The 21,728-nt window shown below is 39.9% G+C and overlaps 1 protein-coding gene across 13 annotated transcripts in view; it reads left to right on the top strand.

Moving 5' to 3' along the window:
* The window catches only part of gulp1b (GULP PTB domain containing engulfment adaptor 1b), a 375,129-nt gene extending 354,094 nt beyond the window's left edge, over positions 1 to 21,035 (top strand). For all 13 annotated transcript variants that reach the window (XM_072579030.1, XM_072579027.1, XM_072579037.1 and 10 more), the window contains 3 exons: positions 1,401 to 1,536; positions 1,982 to 2,076; positions 18,222 to 21,035. In XM_072579030.1, the coding sequence (XP_072435131.1) occupies positions 1,401 to 1,536; positions 1,982 to 2,076; positions 18,222 to 18,293 (303 nt within the window). In that variant the 3' untranslated portion in view covers positions 18,294 to 21,035. The remainder of the gene's footprint in view (positions 1 to 1,400; positions 1,537 to 1,981; positions 2,077 to 18,221) is intronic.
* Positions 21,036 to 21,728: the final 693 nt, after the last annotated feature.

Here is a 21,728-nt window from a genome sequence, read left to right as displayed (position 1 = left end):
ATTCTTTGGTTAATCTGGTAAATGCTCACCTTGTGAAGGAGGAAGCAGGAGCCAGTCTGTCTTCTATGTCCATTTATTCACAGTCCTCCCCAAATGTAAATTCTCTTTTACAGATTAGTCTCCTCCTGAGATGGAAGCACTTTAAAATTTTTCTGCTTAATATTAACTTATTTTTTTAATCAGCCTGTTCAGGGATGTTATTGCACACCTCTGCAGCAGGTGGGACTTGACTCCAAATCTCCTGGTTCAGAGGTAGGAACATTACACCCGAGCCACTTTAAACGATCATTGGAACAAGACAATTTGAAGTTCCACCAAAATTTGAACACGAATCAGTGGATTTGGAGTTCAGAATGCTAACCATTACACCACGGAAATAATTTAAACAAATGCACCAGTTCACTTCAGCTGCTCTGAGTCATACCTGGAGTATGTACAAAACTACATTCCGTTAACTCAACATTTGCAACATGTAAAACTGTATTATCCTTGAGTCGAGGGTATGGTTCTGGCAAAGCACAGCAGATCAGGCGGCATCCAAGGAGCTGGGAATTGAGGTTTCGGCCATAATCCTTCATCAGGATGAAGGGCTTATACCTGAAATGTCAATTCTGCTGCTCCGTGGATACTGCCTGACCTGCTGTCCTTTTCCAGCACTACACTATCAACTCTGATCTCCAGCATCTGTAGTCCTCAATTTCTCCTACCTGTATTGTCCCTGAAGCAATCTTTCTTTAAATGGAAGGAAACAATGTTGATTAGATTTAGATTTGGTTAGCTGGGGTGGCACAGTGGTTCAGTGGTTAGCATTGCTGCCACATAGAGCCAGTGTTCAGTTCCAGCCTTGGTCTGTGTGGAGTTTGCACATTCTCACCGTGTCAGTGTGGGTTTCCTCCAGGCTGTGCAGGTTAGGTGGTTTGGCCATGCTAAATTGCCCATAGTGTTCAGGAATGTGTAGGCTAGGTGGATTAGCCATGTGACTTACAGAGTAGGGGGGTGGGTCTGGGTGGGATGCTGTTCGGAGAGTCAGTGTGGACTCAAAGGGCTGAACAGACTGCTTGCCCACTGCAGGGATTCTATGAAAGTAAGACTTTTGTGAGTCTTTCTCAAAGCATTTCTGAAAGAAAGCAACTTCAAGTGAAAATTTCTATGACTTATAACTTACTCAAAACCCCAAATTTACTTCTGTGCATTTTAGTTCATCCATCAAGATACCGAATGTTGGCTGTTTCTATTAGAGTCATGTATTTGGACGTGGTACTGCTGGAAAAGGCTTACAGCATGCACTGTTTGTTGTAAAATATGAATGTTAATTCCATATTTAGTTAATAAAATCAGCAATATTGATAGTGACCAGTATACTGTGTCTCTGCTAATATCTTGCTTTAACTGAATTATAGAGAGGAATGACTCCTCGCTCTCCAAGCACAGATCTATTTGACATGGTTCCATTTTCACCAGCGTCGCCTCTTTTGCCAACACCATCCAGCAATGGCACAGAACTTCCTCCTTTACCTGTCAGATCTTCTGAGACCAGTAAGATTTTTTTTTCCTTACAATACCTTTTTGTCTTGTAAATAATTTGAAATATTTATTTGATCAGCCTGAACATGTTTTGAATCACTAAAGTGTGGCAATTATTGTTTTACCATATCTGATGTAACTTTTAATGCAAGAGTGCTTTTTGAATTGGCTACATGTACTTAAGCAAATCCGACATCTTTCATTGGAGAATCAAATGAGGCTTCAAAAGCTACTTTATTTTTTCAACTTCGTTTTGTGTATAAGTTGATTTCAGAATATTGATGTTTACGTCAGCATTTAGTCCAAACTAACTATTGCAATGACAACATCTGTTTGGACAGCAAATGTACAAATTATAACTGCTATGATTTCTTCATCCATTTGTTTATTTCCTCATTTCTTCATTGTCGTCATTTGGTTTTGCAGAATCTAAAATTTTTCTTTGCCTTCTTTGCAGGAAGAGATATTTTTGGTGCTGAACCATTTGACCCTTTCATCTCAGGTGGGGGAGATTTTCCACCAGATATTCAGTCCAAACTGGATGAAATGCAGGTGACTAATTCAGTCATGCATGAAACATAGGCATGAAGAGTTTAATTTTGCAAGTTGAAATTCAAATGTGGAAGCAACACTACCAGTTGTGGAAGGTTATGACTGTATGTCAGCATTATGTTACAATTTTGTGATATAATGCTTGCAAAATCAGCAATTCAGCTGTGAACATTTTAAAAAGAATCACTTCAGCACCTTGACTGAGATAGCAGTAAGCAAATATACTTCATTTTCATCCTGAATCTGTGACCCTTTAAGATATAAATCTGTGAGAAAATGCACTTTCAGAACTTTGAAGGAGCATACAGGCTTGTTAACCAGAAGTTATACTATCCAGATTACGACTGCACAATGCATTTGGCTTCATGTCGACACAGCATATGGAATATATTTCAAGTACAGCATTGGTTTTGTGTCAGATCAGAAAGGCAAGGATGTTTTCTCATGGCAATATTGGAGAGTAAACTTTAAAAGATTCCTTTTCGATGGCCCAGAGTTTTTTGTCAGCGCAGAAGTGAGGAGACTTCACCCAGATCTCGATCAATCTCTCCAGTTTGAATTTTACTTCCAATGCTGTGCCCGGATGCTGTAGCTGATGGTAGCATTCTTCCCTGGGTTTTCATAACACGAAACTGCAGTAATGCCATCAGGCTGTCCAAGTTACCAATCATGTTAAAGGATTTTCATGGACACCAAACCAGGAAACAGAAACTTCTAAAATTCGCTCACTTTAAAGATCAACTATAATGAATCACTTTATAGCTCTCTATGAATGTAAAATTAGTCTTACAGGGTTGAATCTGTTGTTTAGTAAATTTGGTCAAGTTGTAACTTTTTCTCAGTTTGTATTGGCAGTGAGGAGGTGAGAAAGTTGAAATTCTCATTGATTTCAGTGATCACTCCCTGAGCGATACAGGGAGCCACAGTCTGTCAGAGATCTGGGTGACAGTCAAGATTGCCATGCTAATCCATGTATGCCTAATATCATGGAGTTGTGAGGCAATAAAAGTGCAGATGCTGGAATCCAAAATAGACAAACAGAAGGCTGGAGGGATACATACAGCAAGTCAGGCAGCATCAGGATGTGGAGTTGATATTTCGGGTATAACCACTCTTCAGGAATGGGAAGAAAGGTTGTACCCAAAACATCGACTTCTCCACCTCCTGACACTATCTGACTTGCTGTGTCCCTCCAGCCTCATGTTTGTCAAACCTGAATTTGTGGGCATTTTCATTTACAGTTCACCATCAAACTCCGGGGATGGCACGGTGGCTCAGAGGTTGACACTGTTGCCTCATAGCGCTGGGGACTTGGTGTGTGTTGCACTGCTTGTGTGCTGAAAAGAGTAAGCATGCTTCCCTTAGCTGCTGTAGAATGAACAGTCCACAGCAGTCCACTTCGACTTGTATATTCCACCACTGCTAATATCAAGGCAGTCACTAACCTTTTTTTCTAAAAAAAAATTAGGCACTGTAAAATTGTCTTATTGGAATTTGAGTTCTACACTTCTCCATGATGAAGATGTCACTAGAGCATTTACAAGTTTCAGCCCTATACTCCATCAGCGTTAGTGATGCACTACTGTTTTAAAGTGCCTTCCATTAATTGGCCCAGAGATGAGTTTGCCACCCAGATCAGGTCATTGAGTATATTTAAGACAGAGATAGATAGATTCTTTATTGTCAAGGGGATCAAGGATTGCAGGGAGAAAGCGGAAGAATGGGGCTGAGAAACTTATCAGCCATAAGTGAATAGCAGACCAGACTCAATGGGCTGAATGACTTCTATGTCTTATGGTCTTAGGGTCTTTGGGTGTGGGCGAAATGTTGGAGCTGGACATGGAACCATAATTTTTCAAATGTAACCAGCAGCCGTCGTAGTTTTACTATTACCTCTGGAAGTGGGAGAGCAAGGAGAGCAGAGAGCTACTGATGCTTTGTTTAACTATCCTTGGGTGACCCAATGGTCTTCCAACCCTCCCTTGAAGTTGTGGTAGTGACTAGACAAGAGACGGAAACTCTGCCCTGCATCTGAAAGAAGAACGCGAATAAACCAGATTCACAAGCATGGTTCGAGGTGGCCTCAGATATCAGTAGCTGTACATTTCCTTTAAGTTCAAACACTCTCAACTCACAAAATCAAGCTTCACAAGTGCAGAAAACCTGTGGCGATTCTGTGCTTCTACATGAGTAACAACTGAGTTTAAATCTCTGCTAATATATAACTTCCACCACTGCAATCACGAGCACTAATAGTTCACCACTATGCACAAACTCTTAAATCTTCCATGTTCCCCTTGTTAACCATTTCCCCTGTTATCTGTTGCCTCCTATTCCCCTTTCTGTTCCCCTTTTATGATGGTTCTTGAACGTTAAGATTTTAGGAACAGGCACAGCATTTGGCTCAACCATAAACCTGTTTATTAAAATAAACCTCCTAACGCCTTGGTACAGATCCTCCAAGCTTGTAAAAATGACACAACACCTTGATTGGCTTGTCGGACTTAATTCACTCAGCTTCCATCCAAGCATACCCACTCACCACAATGTATTAAGTAAACCAAACTTTATTGAAAAACCAAACCTCAAGCTTCTGTCCAAACCTTACTTAACTCCAACCGAAAAGCAAATGAATTTGATTGTTAACATTAAGTTATCTTAACCACTCAGCCCCAATGTCCCTTTGATTTGGCTGAGACCTTACAATCCTCCACATGGTTGGTCCTTCCAGTGAGAACTACAGGCCAGGTTAACATTCTTGACCTACCTTTGAGACTGCAGACTCCTCCAGACCAAGATCACTATGATTTTAGATTTTGGAGAAGGTTTGTAGCTTAGACTGTGGATCAGGTTGTCGGTTTGCTCGCTGAGCTGGTGTGTTTATTCTCAGACGTTTTGTCACCATGCTAGGTAACATCATCAGTGAGACTCCGATGAAGCATTGGTGTTCTGTCTCGGTTGCTATTTATCTGTTTTGGTCTGTTGAGTTGGGTGATATCACTTTCGGTTCTTTTTCTGAGGGGTTGGCAAATAGGGTCCAAATTGATATAAATAGCAAGTGGGACAGAACACCAGCGCTTCACCAGAGGCTCATTGGTGATGTTACTTAACTAGGTGACAAAACATCTGAGAACACACAACCAGCTCAGCAAGGAAACTTACAGCCTGATCACTATGACTTGGTTGGAGCACTTACAATCCACAACACGGCCAGCCCGTCTGAAATTGACTGTAGGCCTCAGTCAGGCTGACCGGTCCTAACCCTTCTCCTTACTACAATAAAGTTCCTTCAACATTGCCTTCTTTTATATTGATTCATATTAAACATGCTGCAACCGCACCAAACATTTCCTGTTGACCAGTGTGTCTGAAAACTAATCCTCCTTGGTGTATTTTACAGACAGTTCAGCCAGGTATGATCAGTGAAACAATGCAGTCTTTTCTATGAAAGAATTCCAGACAACATGCTCAGTTTACATTGGCTCTAAGTTTTACTCGTTCTGTTTGGAGTTATCATGTCAACAGCATCTGGTCCCCATATGGATGGAGGTGTGACTTATCCATTTCCCTCCTCAATGGGAATTCATTGCAGTAACTATGCCAGATTCCAATACTGCTGCATTGCGTGATCAATCTTTTGATTGCATCAGGTATAGGCAGCTAATGGCGTTTCCCTGTACAATTTGTCCTGTGATAGAAGTCGGACAATGAGGAATCCCTCACTGATGAGGCACTGTTAATCTCGATGTATTTGTGCTGAAGTCAGAGGTCAAATGACACCAGGTTATAGTCCAACAGGTTTATTTGAAATCACAAGCTTTTGGAGCATTGCCCCTTCATCAGGTGAAGGAGCAACACTTGTGATTTCAAATAAACCCGTTGGACTATAGCCTGGTGTTGTGTGACTTCTGACCTTGCCCAGCCCAGTCCAACACTGGCACCTCCATATCATATTTGTGCTGAGAGTTGGCTTTTATTTGTGGCACTGAATCCATGGGTATTGAGACTTTGTTTTCCTTAAAGTCCAGTTGGATTGTATTCAGATCCCTCACTATAGTTCACAACAAACACAAGCTATTAATGAATACTTATTGTTAGTTGTATTTTACTGTGAATAATACAGTAAAATCCAGTGAAAAGCATCAACAGCTGCCACAATCTGGCGCTGGTCTGAATAATGTAAGAATAAAAAGATATAGCTGAGAGAGAGTCCATCTTGATTCTGTCACCTCCACACGAGTCCTGAGCCAATTCACCAACTACGCCTGAGCTACACCCCTCCTCCATTACCTCGCCTCCGCCTGCACTAGACCGACCAGCGTCGGTGTTGCCACTCTTCAGGTGCCATCTCTTCATCACTGGACCCACCTTGCCAATGCTCCTCCAATGCTAGATCCCATGGCTAGACCCACACTTGCCTCACAATGGGAGCCTCTGGTGTCGCTGCCTGCCTGAGAACCAGGAGTCCCTAGCTCAGGGTCTTTCATTATCTGAGGAAGGATGTTCTTGATTAATTAATTGGAGGCCTCCAGCTTTCTAAATATCCTGATCTCTACCCTTTGAAAATCTAATCACATCACCAAAGAGTTTAAAAACCAGTGACACATTGTGTCCAGACACAGCATTCCAGATCCAGCTGCCCCTACGGACAGTTGAAAATTCAGTCCAACAAATCAGCTAATTTTTCAAGTTAAGACTGAGCTAACAATAAGATGTTAAGCAAAATCATGTGACTGTAAGTTTTCTGCTTGATTAACTTATGGTTATGATCATTCACAGAATAGCAGTTGTATTCTACCAGAGGTAATACCAGTGAGTTCAAATGTTTTATATTAGCATCTCTTGAACTGAGAATGTTAGCATCTGAATGTACTTAACAAAAGCACACAAATGTACACAAACTGCAGCCAAGAATTGTTCTTGAAACACCGACAATCTCAATCAACTGTATGGAAGCATCCAACAAACCCAGAAATCCCGCTTCTGATGTGTTTTTTCTTTTCTCCTTTGGCGACCCACTGACATTTATTCAGGAATTTCCCCCACAGTGGGAAATTCAACAGAATAAGGAGGAGTTCACTGTCAATTCGACTGAAGTGCTTAACATGCAGTGTCAGTAACATGGTATTTCAAACACTAATAGGCACAAGGATAAAAATAAATGGTTTACAGACCGACTTAATAGTATGAATGCTATTTGGTGTACAGAGGAACCTCAATTATCTGAAGACCATGGGTGGGGAATGCTTCGCTCGGTTCATCAAATATCAGATAATCGAATCCCAGGTAATCGAACGTCCGATAACACAGTTTAGCCATGCACTGGGACCTTGCAATCTTGTTTGGATAATCAGAAACTCTGATAATTGAATGCTGGATATTCGAGGTTCCTCTGGGTAAACGCAATTTCACTGACAATTTTACTGAAATATTTCGGATAGATGATGGCACTTCCTCTGGTTTTAATACCAAGTTTGTTACATTCTTAAATATATCCATCCCTTTTTGTGAACTGTAATTGTCTTTTTTATTCAATCTCTTGAATCCACACCACCCCAATAGCTGGTTATGAATCAGGTGGTGAAATCCAGGATTGTGAATAGGAAAATCCAGCTCAGTCCCATACTCCTAATACCAGTGCAGCTGCTCTCTTCCTTGCTCCTCCTTATTATGCCTCCTTCAAATTGCTCCTTGTGGAGGCATTTGCACTCGCAAAATTTTGACCTTTGTTGTGCAGATAAAGCTTCACACCATGAATGACTAAGTCACTATTCCTACCTCCACCAACCCCCAAACACATCCCTGTCAGTATTGAGGCCAATGTTTCTTAAACCAGCAAAAAATTGCATTAAGTGCTGAGGCTAGTAATTCTTCCTCTTTCCTTTATTGAAATGTTTCTGAACAATATAAACTTCCATTAATGAATGGGGGGAGGATATGGCAGCGAGGTTGGAGGGAGAGTACTCTTTTATGGCTAATATTCCCTTATTCCTTGCATTATTGGCAAATATTTCTATATTCTTCAGTTGTGAGGAAGGGTCACTCCACCTGAAATGTTAACTCTGATTTCTCTCCACAGGTGCTGCCAGACCTGCTGAGCTTCTCCAGCAATTTCTGGGGGTTTTTTTGTTTCAGATTCACAGCATTCTTTTGATTTTTTTTATTTCTATATTCTTTCTCATTGAATAAAGTAGAAGTTGCCATCTTTACCACTTTGAATTTCAACTCCTTAATCATTTGCATAAACAACTGCAACTACGAATTCACAGAATGGTTACAGTTTAGAAGGAGACCATTTGGACCATTGTGACTATACTAACTCTCCAATACACAATGCCATTCCCATTCCCACCCTCATCTCCATTTCCCTGCACATTTTTCTGTATCAGATAACTGTCTAATTCCTTCTTTGACTCAATTGAACAGGTCTCAACCAGATAGCCAGGCAGCCCATTTCAGACCCTAACCACTCACTGCATGAAAATATTATTCCTCACATTTTATTTATCTTCCTTTGCCTAATACTCTAAATCTGTGCCAGCTTGTTCTCAAAACCTTCATGAGTGGGAATAGTTTCTCCCTATCCGTCCTATTACTCAAGATTTGATTAACTCTATCAAATCTCCTCTTAGCCTTTTCTTGGGGAAAAAAAGAGTTCCAACTACTACAATCTCTCTTCAAAACAGAATATTCTTACCCCGGAACCAACTTTTCAACGTCCTTTTGAAATTGTAAATTCCTGACAGCGCACAAAATTTCCAATTTTCAGATCATATGTAAATATTGAAGTTGTTCATTGTACACTAAGGTCTCAGTCATTAACATATATCAGGAAGAACAAATTCCCAAACTCAGTCCCCTGGGAGGTCGACTAACAATCTTCTTCCAAACAAAACATTCATTCAAATTTGCTGTGTTTCCAGTCTCTCAGTCAATTTCATTGCAGCTCTCACTATTTCATGAACTATAAATTTGCTCACTATATTAAGTCACTATATTAACACCTTTTGGAAGTCTGTGTGTCCAACTTCAACAAATTTCCCTCATCTAACTTCTCCATTATCTCTTCAAAAAACTTTTAGCAATTTAGTTAAGCATGATTTTTTTCTTAATGAATCCTTTTCTTTACTTAGTTCACATTTGTCTGCTTGACTGTTATTGTTTTTTCCCAAACTTTTAGTTGTAAAAATTTTGCATCATTGAAGTTAAACAGACTGGCCTGGAGATACTAGGCTTATATTTATACCTTTTTTTGATCAAGTTTGTAACTTTTGCAACTCTGCAGTCTTCTGCCGCTATTCCTGAGTCTAAGGAGACTGAAAAATTATGACCAGTGTCTCTGCAGTTTCTGCTGTCACTTCCTTCAGTATCCTTGAATGTATCTTACACACTTCTATTGCTTTCTCAACTTTAAGTATAGGGCTACCCAACCTAATGCTATGCTACCTAAGTGTATGTAATCAATAAGTGTGAATTTTTCTTCTGTGGATCACATCTTGAGTGTTTGCTCATTATGCTCAGATTCATCCATTTAATTTCTATTGAAATTGATAATAGATCCTTATTTCTGTAAAATGCTACCTTCTACTCCTGACATGGCATCTCTGTTGTTTGAAAATGAACAATAATGAAATAACACTCAAAGACAAATTAAGTATTAGCATCTTGGCTGCGTTAGAGTGATACAATGAGCCTGCTACAATGTACCCATTAGCCTAAAATGTATAATAAGAAATTATATAACCATAACTGAGAAAGCAATTAAACTTCCTGCTGTCAAGTGCCCTGGACAGTTAGCACTTATGCAACAAATCACTTATTGCAATAATTTTTTTTCCCACACAGTAAATATGACGTTTAACTGAGAAAAGCTTATTAAAGTCCATCCTAAGCTACAAATGTCCAATGAAGTCTCTAAATCTTTGCTCGAGCTATGATATTGGAGAGCTCTAAACAGTGTCCATGTCTTAAAACTTCTTTCAATCATTTTCACCCTCCCTCACGTACAGGCATGGGCAGCAGGTGGTAGAGTGGCTGGTGGGTGGGGTGACAGAGTTAATGGTAGATACATGGATCAGCTGGAAAGTATGTTAGGGTAGGATTAATCAGGAGGTGTTTCGTTGGGGAGGGGGGCTTGTCATTTCAAGTTCAATAGTTGTGGGTTTGTAGTAGAATCTGGTGGTTGGGTTGGATTAGGTTGGGTCAGGGGAAGTTGTGTCAGATGGGGACTAGTCAGATCGTGCCAAGGTGTTTTTGGAGATGGCAAGGTGAAAGTAGGGTTATCAGTTATGTAGTTACTCAGTCTTCTCTATCCTATGATGTCCTGTACAGCAATCCAGGTAAGTAAGTTGGAACATCCAAAGTCTCGGACTCTAACTCCAAATCTGAGACTTTTTCAGAGGGTACCAGTTTGGAGTGGTGAAAGATTGCTCATCAGAAGTTCCAACTTCTCATGCACATCCCATGGATTTTCTACATTTATACTTCCAAGGGATCCCATTCCACCTATTCTCTGACCCAAAGATCTGAACTGGGGTGTGGTTCATATCAGACAAACAGATTTCTGCCTATCTTCACAGTCCCTTCATGCCTTGTGTTCAGGCACAAAGAGGTGTGCTGATAGAAAAATTAGCTCTTAAGCAATTTGTTCCAGCACAGAAGCTCAATTTCAGACTGGTTTGGGAATTGAGGATTAGCAGGTAATATATTGGCCAAATTTCATTCTGTGTCCATTGGCATGCTTGAGAGAAAGTATTACCTAAAGCAAAGTGTGAACATTTTCAGTCCAAGTAAAATCTTTTTGAAGTTCCTGAACTCTTAGAATGGCTCATATTTTGGTTAACATCATTTGCAAATTAGCTACCTGAATCAATTTACATGCTTTTGACACCTCAGAATGATTAGATGAGATTCCCTACAGTGTGAAAACAGGCCCTTCAGCCCAACAAGTCCACACCGACCCTCCAAAGAGCAACCCACTCAGACCCATTCCCCTACACCTAACACTTCGGGCAATTTAGCATGGCCAATTCACCTAATCTGCACATCTTTGGATTGGGGGAGGAAACTGGAGCACCCAGAGGAAACCCACACAGACACTGGGAGAATGTGCAAACTCCACACAGAGTTTGCCCAAGGCGGGAATTGAACCCCGGTCCCTGGCGCTGTGAGGCAGCAGTGCTAACCACTGAGCCACCATGCTGCCCTTATAACTAATTCAGCATTGTTATAACTCACCATTACTTGGGAGCAATTATTATTTTTTACACAATTTTATTTCTGTTTGTGTGTATGGTAATATTTAATTAATGAGGAAGAATGTTCCATATCTTCCAATCAGTATGATATTTCTTCATTCTTTCAATGAAGATCTACTTGCAAACACAAAATATCCTAATGCTGGCCTGCTTTTTACTTCTGTTTCTTTTGTAGTGTGCCTTGCAGCTATGTTATCTCATGAGGGTTGCTTCAATGATCTTTGCTATTTCTTTTTTTTTAATTCTGCTTACGAAAAATCTGAAATTGAACATTTAAATGCTGCCTATAGGTACTTACGTAATGACAGTCCAAGCAATTCATAGTTTGAGAATCACTTTCGGATATTTTTGAAAAGATTTAACATTTGTTGTATGACTTATCTTTTTTAAGCATTGGGGAGGTTGTGGGTTGCTTGAGCATCCTATTTAGAAATTTCCTCAAGGAATGTTGATTCCAAGAGATTTTTGTATTTAGGATGATGTAATCCACTTTTGTTGAATTTAAAGAAGATGTTGATGTTACAGAAGTGCACTGATTGTGAGATTTCATCTTTAAGTTACCTGGTTTATTCTTTCTAAATGATAATAGAAAACATCTTGAATGACTTTATTTGCAAATTAAGGTATTCATAATATTATAAGTTTGGTCATGATTATTTTCAATTATCTAAGTTCTTACTTTTGATTCTGTAGTATTATAATTGTGCTCTCTTACTGAATTGCATTTTTTATCCTTATGCCTACGTTTCTGCCCAGCAGCGTCAGCGATGGTTGGTATATTGTATTTTGAATTATTATTAATTTACATGCATATTGGTTGCACTTTTAAACATGATTAATCCATTATATTGTTTTGTAATGCTTCTGAAAATAATAAAGAATCAACATTCAAGTCCCCAGTATAGTTTGGCATGTCCAAGATCTTTCATCCTGTTCCATTTCACCTTGCTAAAAGCACAATCCATTCACAGATTTAGCCATTTTTTGGAACAATTCCTGTATCCTGGAAAACTATTGCTCCTCTCGATCCTCTTCTCTATGAAGACCTATTTCATTTTATTCCAACTTCATTTATTTTGACAGACACTCCACAATTCATAGCAGCTTCAATATTTTGATAATCTTGTTTACAGCTTCTGTTTTATGAAGCTCTGTTATTTTGTGCATGGTAGCATCCCTGCATCTTTCCCTCAGCCCTCATCTACACAGACACAGTCTTCCAAATGCCACATTGTTCTTTCTCATGAACATTTAAGATATGGGTTTTGGACTTTTTCCTGATTGATGCAATTTGCTTTTTGAAAGTATATTTGAAAACAATTTTGATTAATGGTTAAACTGTTCCTAGGCAATGTATACATGTTGTTACACAACAATACATTATTGCTAAAATAATTACCTCCCCTCCTGTTTCTTCAGGGCCTGCTTGTGATGCACACCATTCCATAGTCATAGAGGTGTACAGCATGGAAACAGACCCTTCTTTTATGCCGACCAGATATCCCAACCCAATCTAGTTCCATCTACCAGCACCAGGCCCATATTCCTTCAAACCCTTCCTATTCATATACCCATCCAAATGCCTCTTAAATATTGCAATTGTACCAGCCTCTACCACTTCTTCTGGCAGCTCATTCCATACACGTACCACCCTCTGCGTGAAAAAGTTGCCCTTTCGGTCTCTTTTATACCTTTCCCCCCTCACCCTAAACCTATGCCTCTAGTTCTGGACTCCCTGACCCCAGGGAAAAGACTTTGCCTATTTATCCTATCCATGCCCCTCATAATTTTGTAAACCTCTAACTCCCTCAGCCTCCAACTCTCCAGGGAAAACAGTACCAGCCTGTTCAGCCTCTCCCTGTAGCTCAAATCCTCCAACCCTGGCAACGTCCTTGTAAATCTTTTCTGAACCCTTTCAAGTTTCACAACATCTTTCCGATAGGAAGGAAACCACAATTGCATGCAGTATTCCAACAGTGGCCTAACCAATGTCCTGTACAACCGCAACATGACCTCCCAATTCCTGTACTCAATACTCTGACCAATAAAGGAAAGCATACCAAACGCCACCTTCACTATCCTATCTACCTGCGACTCCACTTTCAAGGAGCTATGAGCTATGAGCACTTCAAGGTCTGTTTGTTCAGTAACATTCCCTAGGAACTTAGCATTAAGTGTATAAGTCCTGCTAAGATTTGCTTTCCCAAAATGCAGCACCTCACATTTATCTGAATTAAACTCCATCTGCCACTTCTCAGCTCATTGGCCCATCTGGTCCAGATCCTGTTGTACTCTGAGGTAACCCTCTTTGCTGTCCACTACACCTCCAATTTTGGTGTCATCTGCAAACTTATTAATTGTACCTCTTATGCACGCATCCAAATCAATTATATAAATGACAAAAAGTAGAGGACCCACCACCGATCCTTGTGGCACTCCACTGGTCACAGGCCTCCAGTCTGAAAACAACACTCCATCACCACCCCCTGTCTTCTACCTTTGAGCCAGTTCTGTATCCAAATGGCTAGTTCTCTCTGTATTCCATGAGATCTAACCTTGCTAATCAGTCTCCCATCGGGACCTTGTCGAATGCCTTACTGAAGTCCAGATAGATCACATCTACTGCTCTGCCCTCATCAATCCCCTTTGTTACTTCTTCAAAAAACTCAATCAAGTTTGTGAGGCATGATTTCCCACGCACAAAGCCCGAATCAATCCTTGCCTTTCCAAATACATGTACATCCTGTCCCTCAGGATTCCTTCCAACAACTTGCCCACCACCGAGGTCTTGGCTCACCAATCTATAGTTCCCTGGCTTGTCTTTACCACCCTTCTTAAACAGTGGCACCATGTTTGCCAACCTCCAGTCTTCCGGCACCTGACCTGTGACTATCAATGACGCTAAATATCTCAGCAAGAGATCGAGCAATCACTTCTCTCGCTTTCCACAGAGTTCTCAGGTACACCTGATCAGATCCTGGGGGTTTATCCACCTTTATCCGTTTCAAGACATCCAGCACTTCCTCATCTGTAATCTGGACATTTTGCAAGATGACACCGTCGCAATGCAAAGTACTGTCAATGTTGTGGTAGAATTAGCAGCCAAAAATTCTACAAGTCTAAGTTGAATCTTGTTCCTGTTATTTGTCCATTCCTCATCAAGTTGTCGATTAACTGTGCTGCAAAAACCAAGAAAGTTCAAAACACATGCAAAATTAGCTGTCTGTTACATTTATCTTTTGAAGATCAAGAACTGAGAAGGAGCCAGTTCCATAAGCTTTTGACATTTCATCTTTAATATTTTGTTTTGTCAATGACAGATCGGTGAGGCTGAGTGAATACTGGACAGCTAGTCACAGAACATAGTCTAGATTAGAGTGGTTCTGGAAAAACACAACAGCATCGGAGGAACAGGAAGATTGATGTTTCAGGCAAAAGCAGGGTGGAGAGAGAAATTGGTGGGGGGGGGGTAGAAGGTAGCAAAGAGTACAGTAGATGAATGGGGGTGGGGATGGATGTGATAGGTCAGAGAGGAGGGTGGAGTGGATAGGTGGAAAGGAAGATTGGCAGGTAGGACAGGTCATGAGGACAGTGCTGAGTTGGAAGTTTGGAACTGGGGTAAGGTGGAGGGAGGAGAAATGAGGACACTGGCCCACCCCCCCATTTATCTCTCCACCCCAGAGGCTCCCTTCTCCATTCCTGATGAAGCACTTTTGTTCGAAACGTCGAATTTCCTGCTCTTCCGATGCTGCCTGACCTGCTCTGCTTTTCCAGCACCACTCTAATCTAGTCACAGAACATATTCAACAGAGAAAACCAATAGGGCAAAAGTGGAAGTGAAGAATTGGGAAACGCAGTGATGTTAACGCTCTCGACATCCTATGTCAGTGTCACCATTACCAATCTTGATGAAGGTGGGGGTAGCATGGACTTGTCAACTCACCCAGATCCCTAATCAATCCAAGAAACTTGTAGAGACCCACTTCTGGAAAGGTTTTGGTCTTCCTAGAAGGCGCTAACATTCCACGGCTATATTCAGACCAATGTTCAGACTGATCAATGAGGGGCCAGAATAAGTTTTAAAGGCTTAAGGGTGATGTACCTTTAGAAATTGAAGCCGCCGGGGATGTGCACAATATGAACAGAGGGCAAAGGGTTTACCAGGCTAGAGGAAAGTGACCCAGGGCAGAAAGGAGAAGGAGACATAGGAACATAAGAACCAGAGGCAGGAAGTAGGCCATCTGGCCCTTCGAGCATGCTCTGCCATTCAATAAGATCATGGCTGATCTTTTCTTGAATCCAGCTCCACTTACCCACTCTCCACACCATAACCCTTAATTCCTTCACTGTTCAAAATATTATCCATCTTAACTTTAAAAACATTTACTGAAGAAGCCTCAACCACTTCTCTGGGCAGAGAATTCCATAGATTCACAAACCTCTGGATGAAGAAGTTCCTTCCCAATTCAGTCATAAATCTGCTCCCTCTAATCTCGAGGCTATGCCTTCTTGCCTTAGTTTCACCTGTCAGTGGAAACATCCTCTCTACTTCTATTGTATCTATTCCCTTCATAATTTTATGTGTTTTCTGATTAGATTCCCTACGGCGCGGAAACAGGCCCTTTGGCCCAACAAGTCCACACCGACCCTCCGAAGAGTAACCCACCCAGACCCATTTCCCTCTGACTAATGCACCTAGCACTATGGGCAATTTAGCGTGGCCAATTCACCTGACCTGCACATCTTTGGACTGTGGGAGGAAACCAGAGCACCCGGAGGAAACCCACGCAGGGAGAATGTTTGTGTGGAGTTTGCACAGTCACCCAAGGCTGAGAATCGAACCTGGGACCCTGGTGCTGTGAGACAGCAGTGCTATCCACTGAGCCACCATGCCGCCCATCTGTAAGATTCTGTAAGATTCCACCTCATTCTTTCTAAATTCGAATGAGTATAATCCCAATCTATTCAGTCTCTGCTCATAAGCCAACCCCCTCAACTCCAGAATCAATCTAGTGAACCTCCTTTGTACCCCATCTAGTGCCAGTACATCATTTCTCAAATAAGACCAAAATTGCACACGGTACTCCAGGTGTGGCCTTACCAGCACACCATGCAGCTGCAACATAATCTCTTGGCTTTTAAACTCAATCCCTTAAGCAATGAAGGACAGAATTTCATTTGCCTTCTTTATTACCTATCCTGAGCATAGAATCTCCAGACAGAGGTGAAGCTACCTGAACATGACTTGGAACGAGTGGCAAAGGATGTTGCAGCTCTCTGCGCAAATGGCCGTGCCATATTCAGGGAGACCTCAGCAGCATCTCACAGGCAGCTACACACCAGTGCATCACTCAGATGTCTGAATGAGTGCCCATCTTCATCTGACCCAACTCCGTTACCAACCCCACCAACTTTAACTGGACAGGAGTGTTGTTTCCGTACCAATCAAATCATTATCACACCACCTCTTCCCTCCTCCCAAGCCAATAAAATCATGAATTTCAGTCAATTCTCCAATGGAGTTGGGCTTTGGACACAGAAACAATTGTCGTTCCTGCTTTCTACCCTGTGGTGAAAATCTAGTTTGTGATTAGTTACTGTGATGATGGAAGGTGTTACGTACTGTAATTTTGAAGGTGCCCAGAAGGCACCCATTAGGTTCTTGCTCCCTGCAGACAGTAAATCACTCACATCAGTATACATCGTTACATAGCAACATGATGAATATTAGAGATGCCCTCAGTAGGTCATTGAAAACATCCAGAGATAGGTCATTGAAAACATCCAGAGATAAACACATTTTAAAAAGATTATCACCTTCTTTGCCTCAGCTACAGTATTCTCTGCAGATGAGATGGAGGTCTTCTTGCAGCACATTACACGACTTGAAACACCACAATGTAGGGTCTTTCTGCCAAAGTGCAATGGGGTTCCGTTCAGGTATAAGACCCTCTTTGTGCCTCAAATGTACATAAATATTGTCCTGTGTAAGGAAGAAATGTCTTGGTTTGTTTTTTGCAACAGCAGGGCATGCTAAATTCCAATGTTTTGTTTGTTCTTCATGCGCAAAGACTGAACAGAACTGCTTCAGTAACTGCCTATGTGCATAAAGATGTTTCAATTAATAAAGTATAATTTTTCAATAAAAATATCTTTCACAGCACTTCACGAAGGAATTGCTTATCAACCTAAAAAGAGCTATGCTCCCAAGTGTCCAAATTCCCAATTCAAGTCTCACACAAAAAATCTCAAATCATAACAATAATTATTTTTCTAAAAGATATGCTGAGAAGGTACCAAAGCCAAGTTGATTCCTGCTGTTATTCTGTTAACCTAAAAAGACTGCTCAATTAGCATAGCAAGGAACCAAGCAGCTCGTAAACTATGGGAATACTCAACAATACTTAACTACTAATTATCCTTGCAATCTCTTTCAGTAACTGGTCCACTGCTTTTAGAAAGTAAACCACGCCCAGATCCAAACTGCACAGGAGAGTAGACAGTATTATTAATTTGTTAGGTGTGCTATCTCATAAATGTACTTTGTGCCTGCCTGCCTTCCATCCCAAGATGTTAAATCCCTGATAAGTTACCATTAGTTTTATACATCTATCATGAACAGCCTTTTAGGCGAATTCCTAGGTTCCCGCACACACATGATTGATGTTATGGTTACTTTGTTATAGCTTTCTTTGACTTTTTGAAGAGCTCTGTTCAAAGCCCGAGAATAATTCTGGCTGATTATAAAACAAAATCAAAAATTCCAATTAGGACGCAAAATAACATGGGTTTTTGTTTTGGAGTTTTACTGCTATTGTTTTAAGTGCAATTGCTTGTTATTGAAAACTAGTATCTGCTGCAATCACAAACCTGTTTTCTGTTTTCTAGGAGGGGTTCAAAATGGGACTAACTCTCGAAGGCACTGTGTTCTCTCTCGATCCTCTGGACGGCAGATGCTGACATTAACAAACTGAATATTTTCACATTTGGATCATTAAACATATAGTGCCAATGAAGTGCCAAAAAATAAGTTTTTTTTTTGTTTTCCACATTGTTTCATAATACCTCCCTTGTGTGAATTTTTAACTTGATCCTGCTTGCATTCTCTTCTTAATTTTCTTTGTCAGGTGAGAAAATAACATAGAAAAGTTGGTCCCAACTTAAGTTAACATAAAATTTGCATTCTCCCTGACACTTTATGAAGCTATCTGTTTCTAATTTCTAATACATATCCAAGGAATTGAGCTCTTCTTTAAAATTAGAATTAGCATTGCATTATAATTGTCCTGATTTTGAAAAGGATTTTTATTCAAGAAGTAAGTTCTACATATATTTCATCCGTCTATGTATTTGTGTGAAAAGTTAATGATGCAGAGTGTAACCAGAGACATTGAATATAATGCCTTGCATTTTCACTGGGTCTGTCTGACTTGGGGCCCTTCCGAAATGGTGAGTAAGGTCTAGTTCTGGCATTCCCTCTTCCATTATCATTTCCAAAAGCTTTTCCCAGAGTCACAAGTAGCCAGTTTGCAGACAGAACACCTGCTCTTTCCAATTCTGTTGAGGGTGGATAATTCGAACCTCACATCTACCCCCACCTCACATCCAGCTTATTTCCAACGGATGGCTTTCCCACATCCTTGGAAGGATATATTTAAAGCATCACTTACAAACGGATAATGGGATACCAGAAGGTATGTCCCACTGGATAGTTTTAACTACTCCTCTGGCCTCTTACAGACTCGCAGAGTCAGACTTTCCTTCTAGTGTAGGTTCGGCAAAGATTGGTCAAGATGAGGAAAGTCATCAGTTCCATCCAACTCTTCTTCCATGGGCATCTCTGGTGTCACTCTCACAGAAGTTATCCACCTCTTGGCTTATCTAAAAGATCATTTCAGATACCAATTACTGTGCATGAAGATGTGTATTCTACTAGCAGTCCTTTTGCTAGTTAGTACCTATGCCTCCTTCTACTGCAGTTATGGTTTACTTTCAAGCTGCTTTTCTATTCCATGTAATATTATTTATGCCCATATAGGACCATCTCTTACCCAGTGCAGTTGAAAATGAACAAAAAAGATGTCTAGCTCATAACTCTTCCCTCAAATATAAATGATCAACCATTTGGCCTTTTCTCCACTGCTTCCTGGACTTGGATGTCTCCTTTGTGCCTGAACTAAAGATGAATGTAGTACTAAAAGTGTGGACTGAATAGAGGATTGAACACTTTTGGCTTTATACCTTCAGATTTATCTCTGCTGATCTGGCAGTAAAACCTAATCCTCAGCTTGACTCTCTACAATAAGGGGATTATGGTGTAAAACTATTAAGTGTAAAACTCTCTTGCAACTTTTCCTCTTTAAAAGTTCAATGTAATTGAGCAGTTTGTCCCCTTTCTGTTCATCCAATATGTAACATCTTTGAATTTCCTGTGTTGAATTTCTTGCCATTGTTATCAATTCATAATTATCTAAGTTCTTCCATAAATTAGCTTAGCTAAATCATGAAGTTACACTGATGCCCTCTCTAGATTTAGTTGTATCTACAAGTTTGGTTAACCTGCATTAATTTTATGAACCCAGGTTATTTAGGTAAATAGATCCCAGTAGCAACCCCTGAGGAATGTCACTCAGTACGAGTCAGCCAGTTATCAATCTCTGTGTTTTTTGTGAGACATTTATTTTTCAAACATAAAAGCAAATTACATATTACTTAAGTCATTTATTGGTTTTTAAAATTAAAAACTAATGCAGATTATTTAAATATTAGCAATCATTTTAATTTTATCTCCAACTGTATTTGGAGTAGTTTATTATTCTACCAGGTTACTTAGATATGTTTGAAGTGTATCATCTGAGGTGTAATACTAATCTATTACTTGAACACTGCAAGATGATGAGTTAAATCAAGACACATAAAATGAAGGGTAAATCATTTAAACCGAGCATTACTTTTACAAAACCAATGTATTTCAATAAATTATTATAAATAAATATCTGCATGCTTTGCCAGTATTTCATATAACTGTCTTTCTTGTTTGTAATATGCAGAATCTAACAAGTCTTCCTACTTCTATCTGCACCTTTTTAAAAATGACATTTTTTTTCGCTTTAAGATTGGTCACAGTGATACTTTTCAGCGCTTTAAATATACTTATCAGTAACCTGAGTATATTGTGAGGGTGGTGTAGTGTACCACTGCTTATATTATCAGTGATACCTTTTTTCAAAAATCAAACTGCATCTCTCAAGTAACTGTGTAGTCACTGGTCAGAGATTATAACAGAATAGAGATAACTTTACATGCACATAATTGTCTTCTTTTCAAATCATTTCCTGTCCCAAATGTTAAAATTGCGATTGTTAGCACAGAAATGGTGTTGGCAATATTTGTTTAACTTCACATATCTGTTGGGATTACTGCTAATGAATTAACAAAACTTTGATTTTTGTCAATTCACTAGAGAATAAGTATAATTTAGATTCATAACTATAAGTGTTGTACCAGTATCTGGTACTATTAAGTATACATAAAGAATACGCTGAACCAAAAAAGTTACGATTGCTTCATAGATGCGTACTATTATTGACCTTTGTAAATTGGAGGTAGACTATGTCCGTAACACCAGTGTATCTTTGTAATGTCTATTAGTTGTGAAAGTCTCCTTCGATTACTGATAATAAACTTTTTTTAAAAAGTGAAGATTGACTTATTCACACTTCCTAATTTTTTTAGATGAAAACAGTTCTTAGAAATAGAAACTTTGGATAGTGTTATTTTCTAATGCTGTAGAGTTTGGTTTGTTATGGAAATACAATTCAATGAATTTCAAATGTAGGATGGAGTTGACCAAATAGTAACCAGACAAAGAAGAGTGCAAGAACATAATGCCCACAATATTGAAAACGTGGACTTGGCTTCACTAAGTTCAGCATGGAACACATACATTATATTTGATACAGAAAATGGGATCAACATATGATCTACTATTCAAAAGTAAACATGTATAGCATATGCTATGTTTTTGAGTAATAATTTTGTATTGAAGTTCTCTGCTCAGCATGTCTTAACTTCTGGGTGAGTATGGCTCCATGGATGTTAACACCCATTTGATATATTTCTGAAATTGTCTTTCTTTGATGCAATCCACAGCTAAGCTGAATGATGTTATTATCCAACATCCATGCACCACCACGTGTAGCAAGCAGAAGTTACTAGGCAGGATTCAGGCATCGGAAACTCTGATGTTGGCGTCCTTCCCCTCTGGGTATCTTGAAACCAACTGCAGGGTTCTTGTCATCGTTCTGGTGAGACAGGCCACCAGGAGATAGAAAGGATTACATCTAGTCTCTGGAATAACCACAAAATGTGGTGCTGAGTAACGTATAATTTTGT

The sequence above is a fragment of the Chiloscyllium punctatum genome, chromosome 10 (assembly GCF_047496795.1).
Source record: "Chiloscyllium punctatum isolate Juve2018m chromosome 10, sChiPun1.3, whole genome shotgun sequence".
Lineage (NCBI taxonomy): Eukaryota > Metazoa > Chordata > Chondrichthyes > Orectolobiformes > Hemiscylliidae > Chiloscyllium > Chiloscyllium punctatum.
The sequence above is the reverse complement of the archived record's forward strand: the minus strand, read 5'-3'. Positions and strand labels throughout refer to the sequence as shown.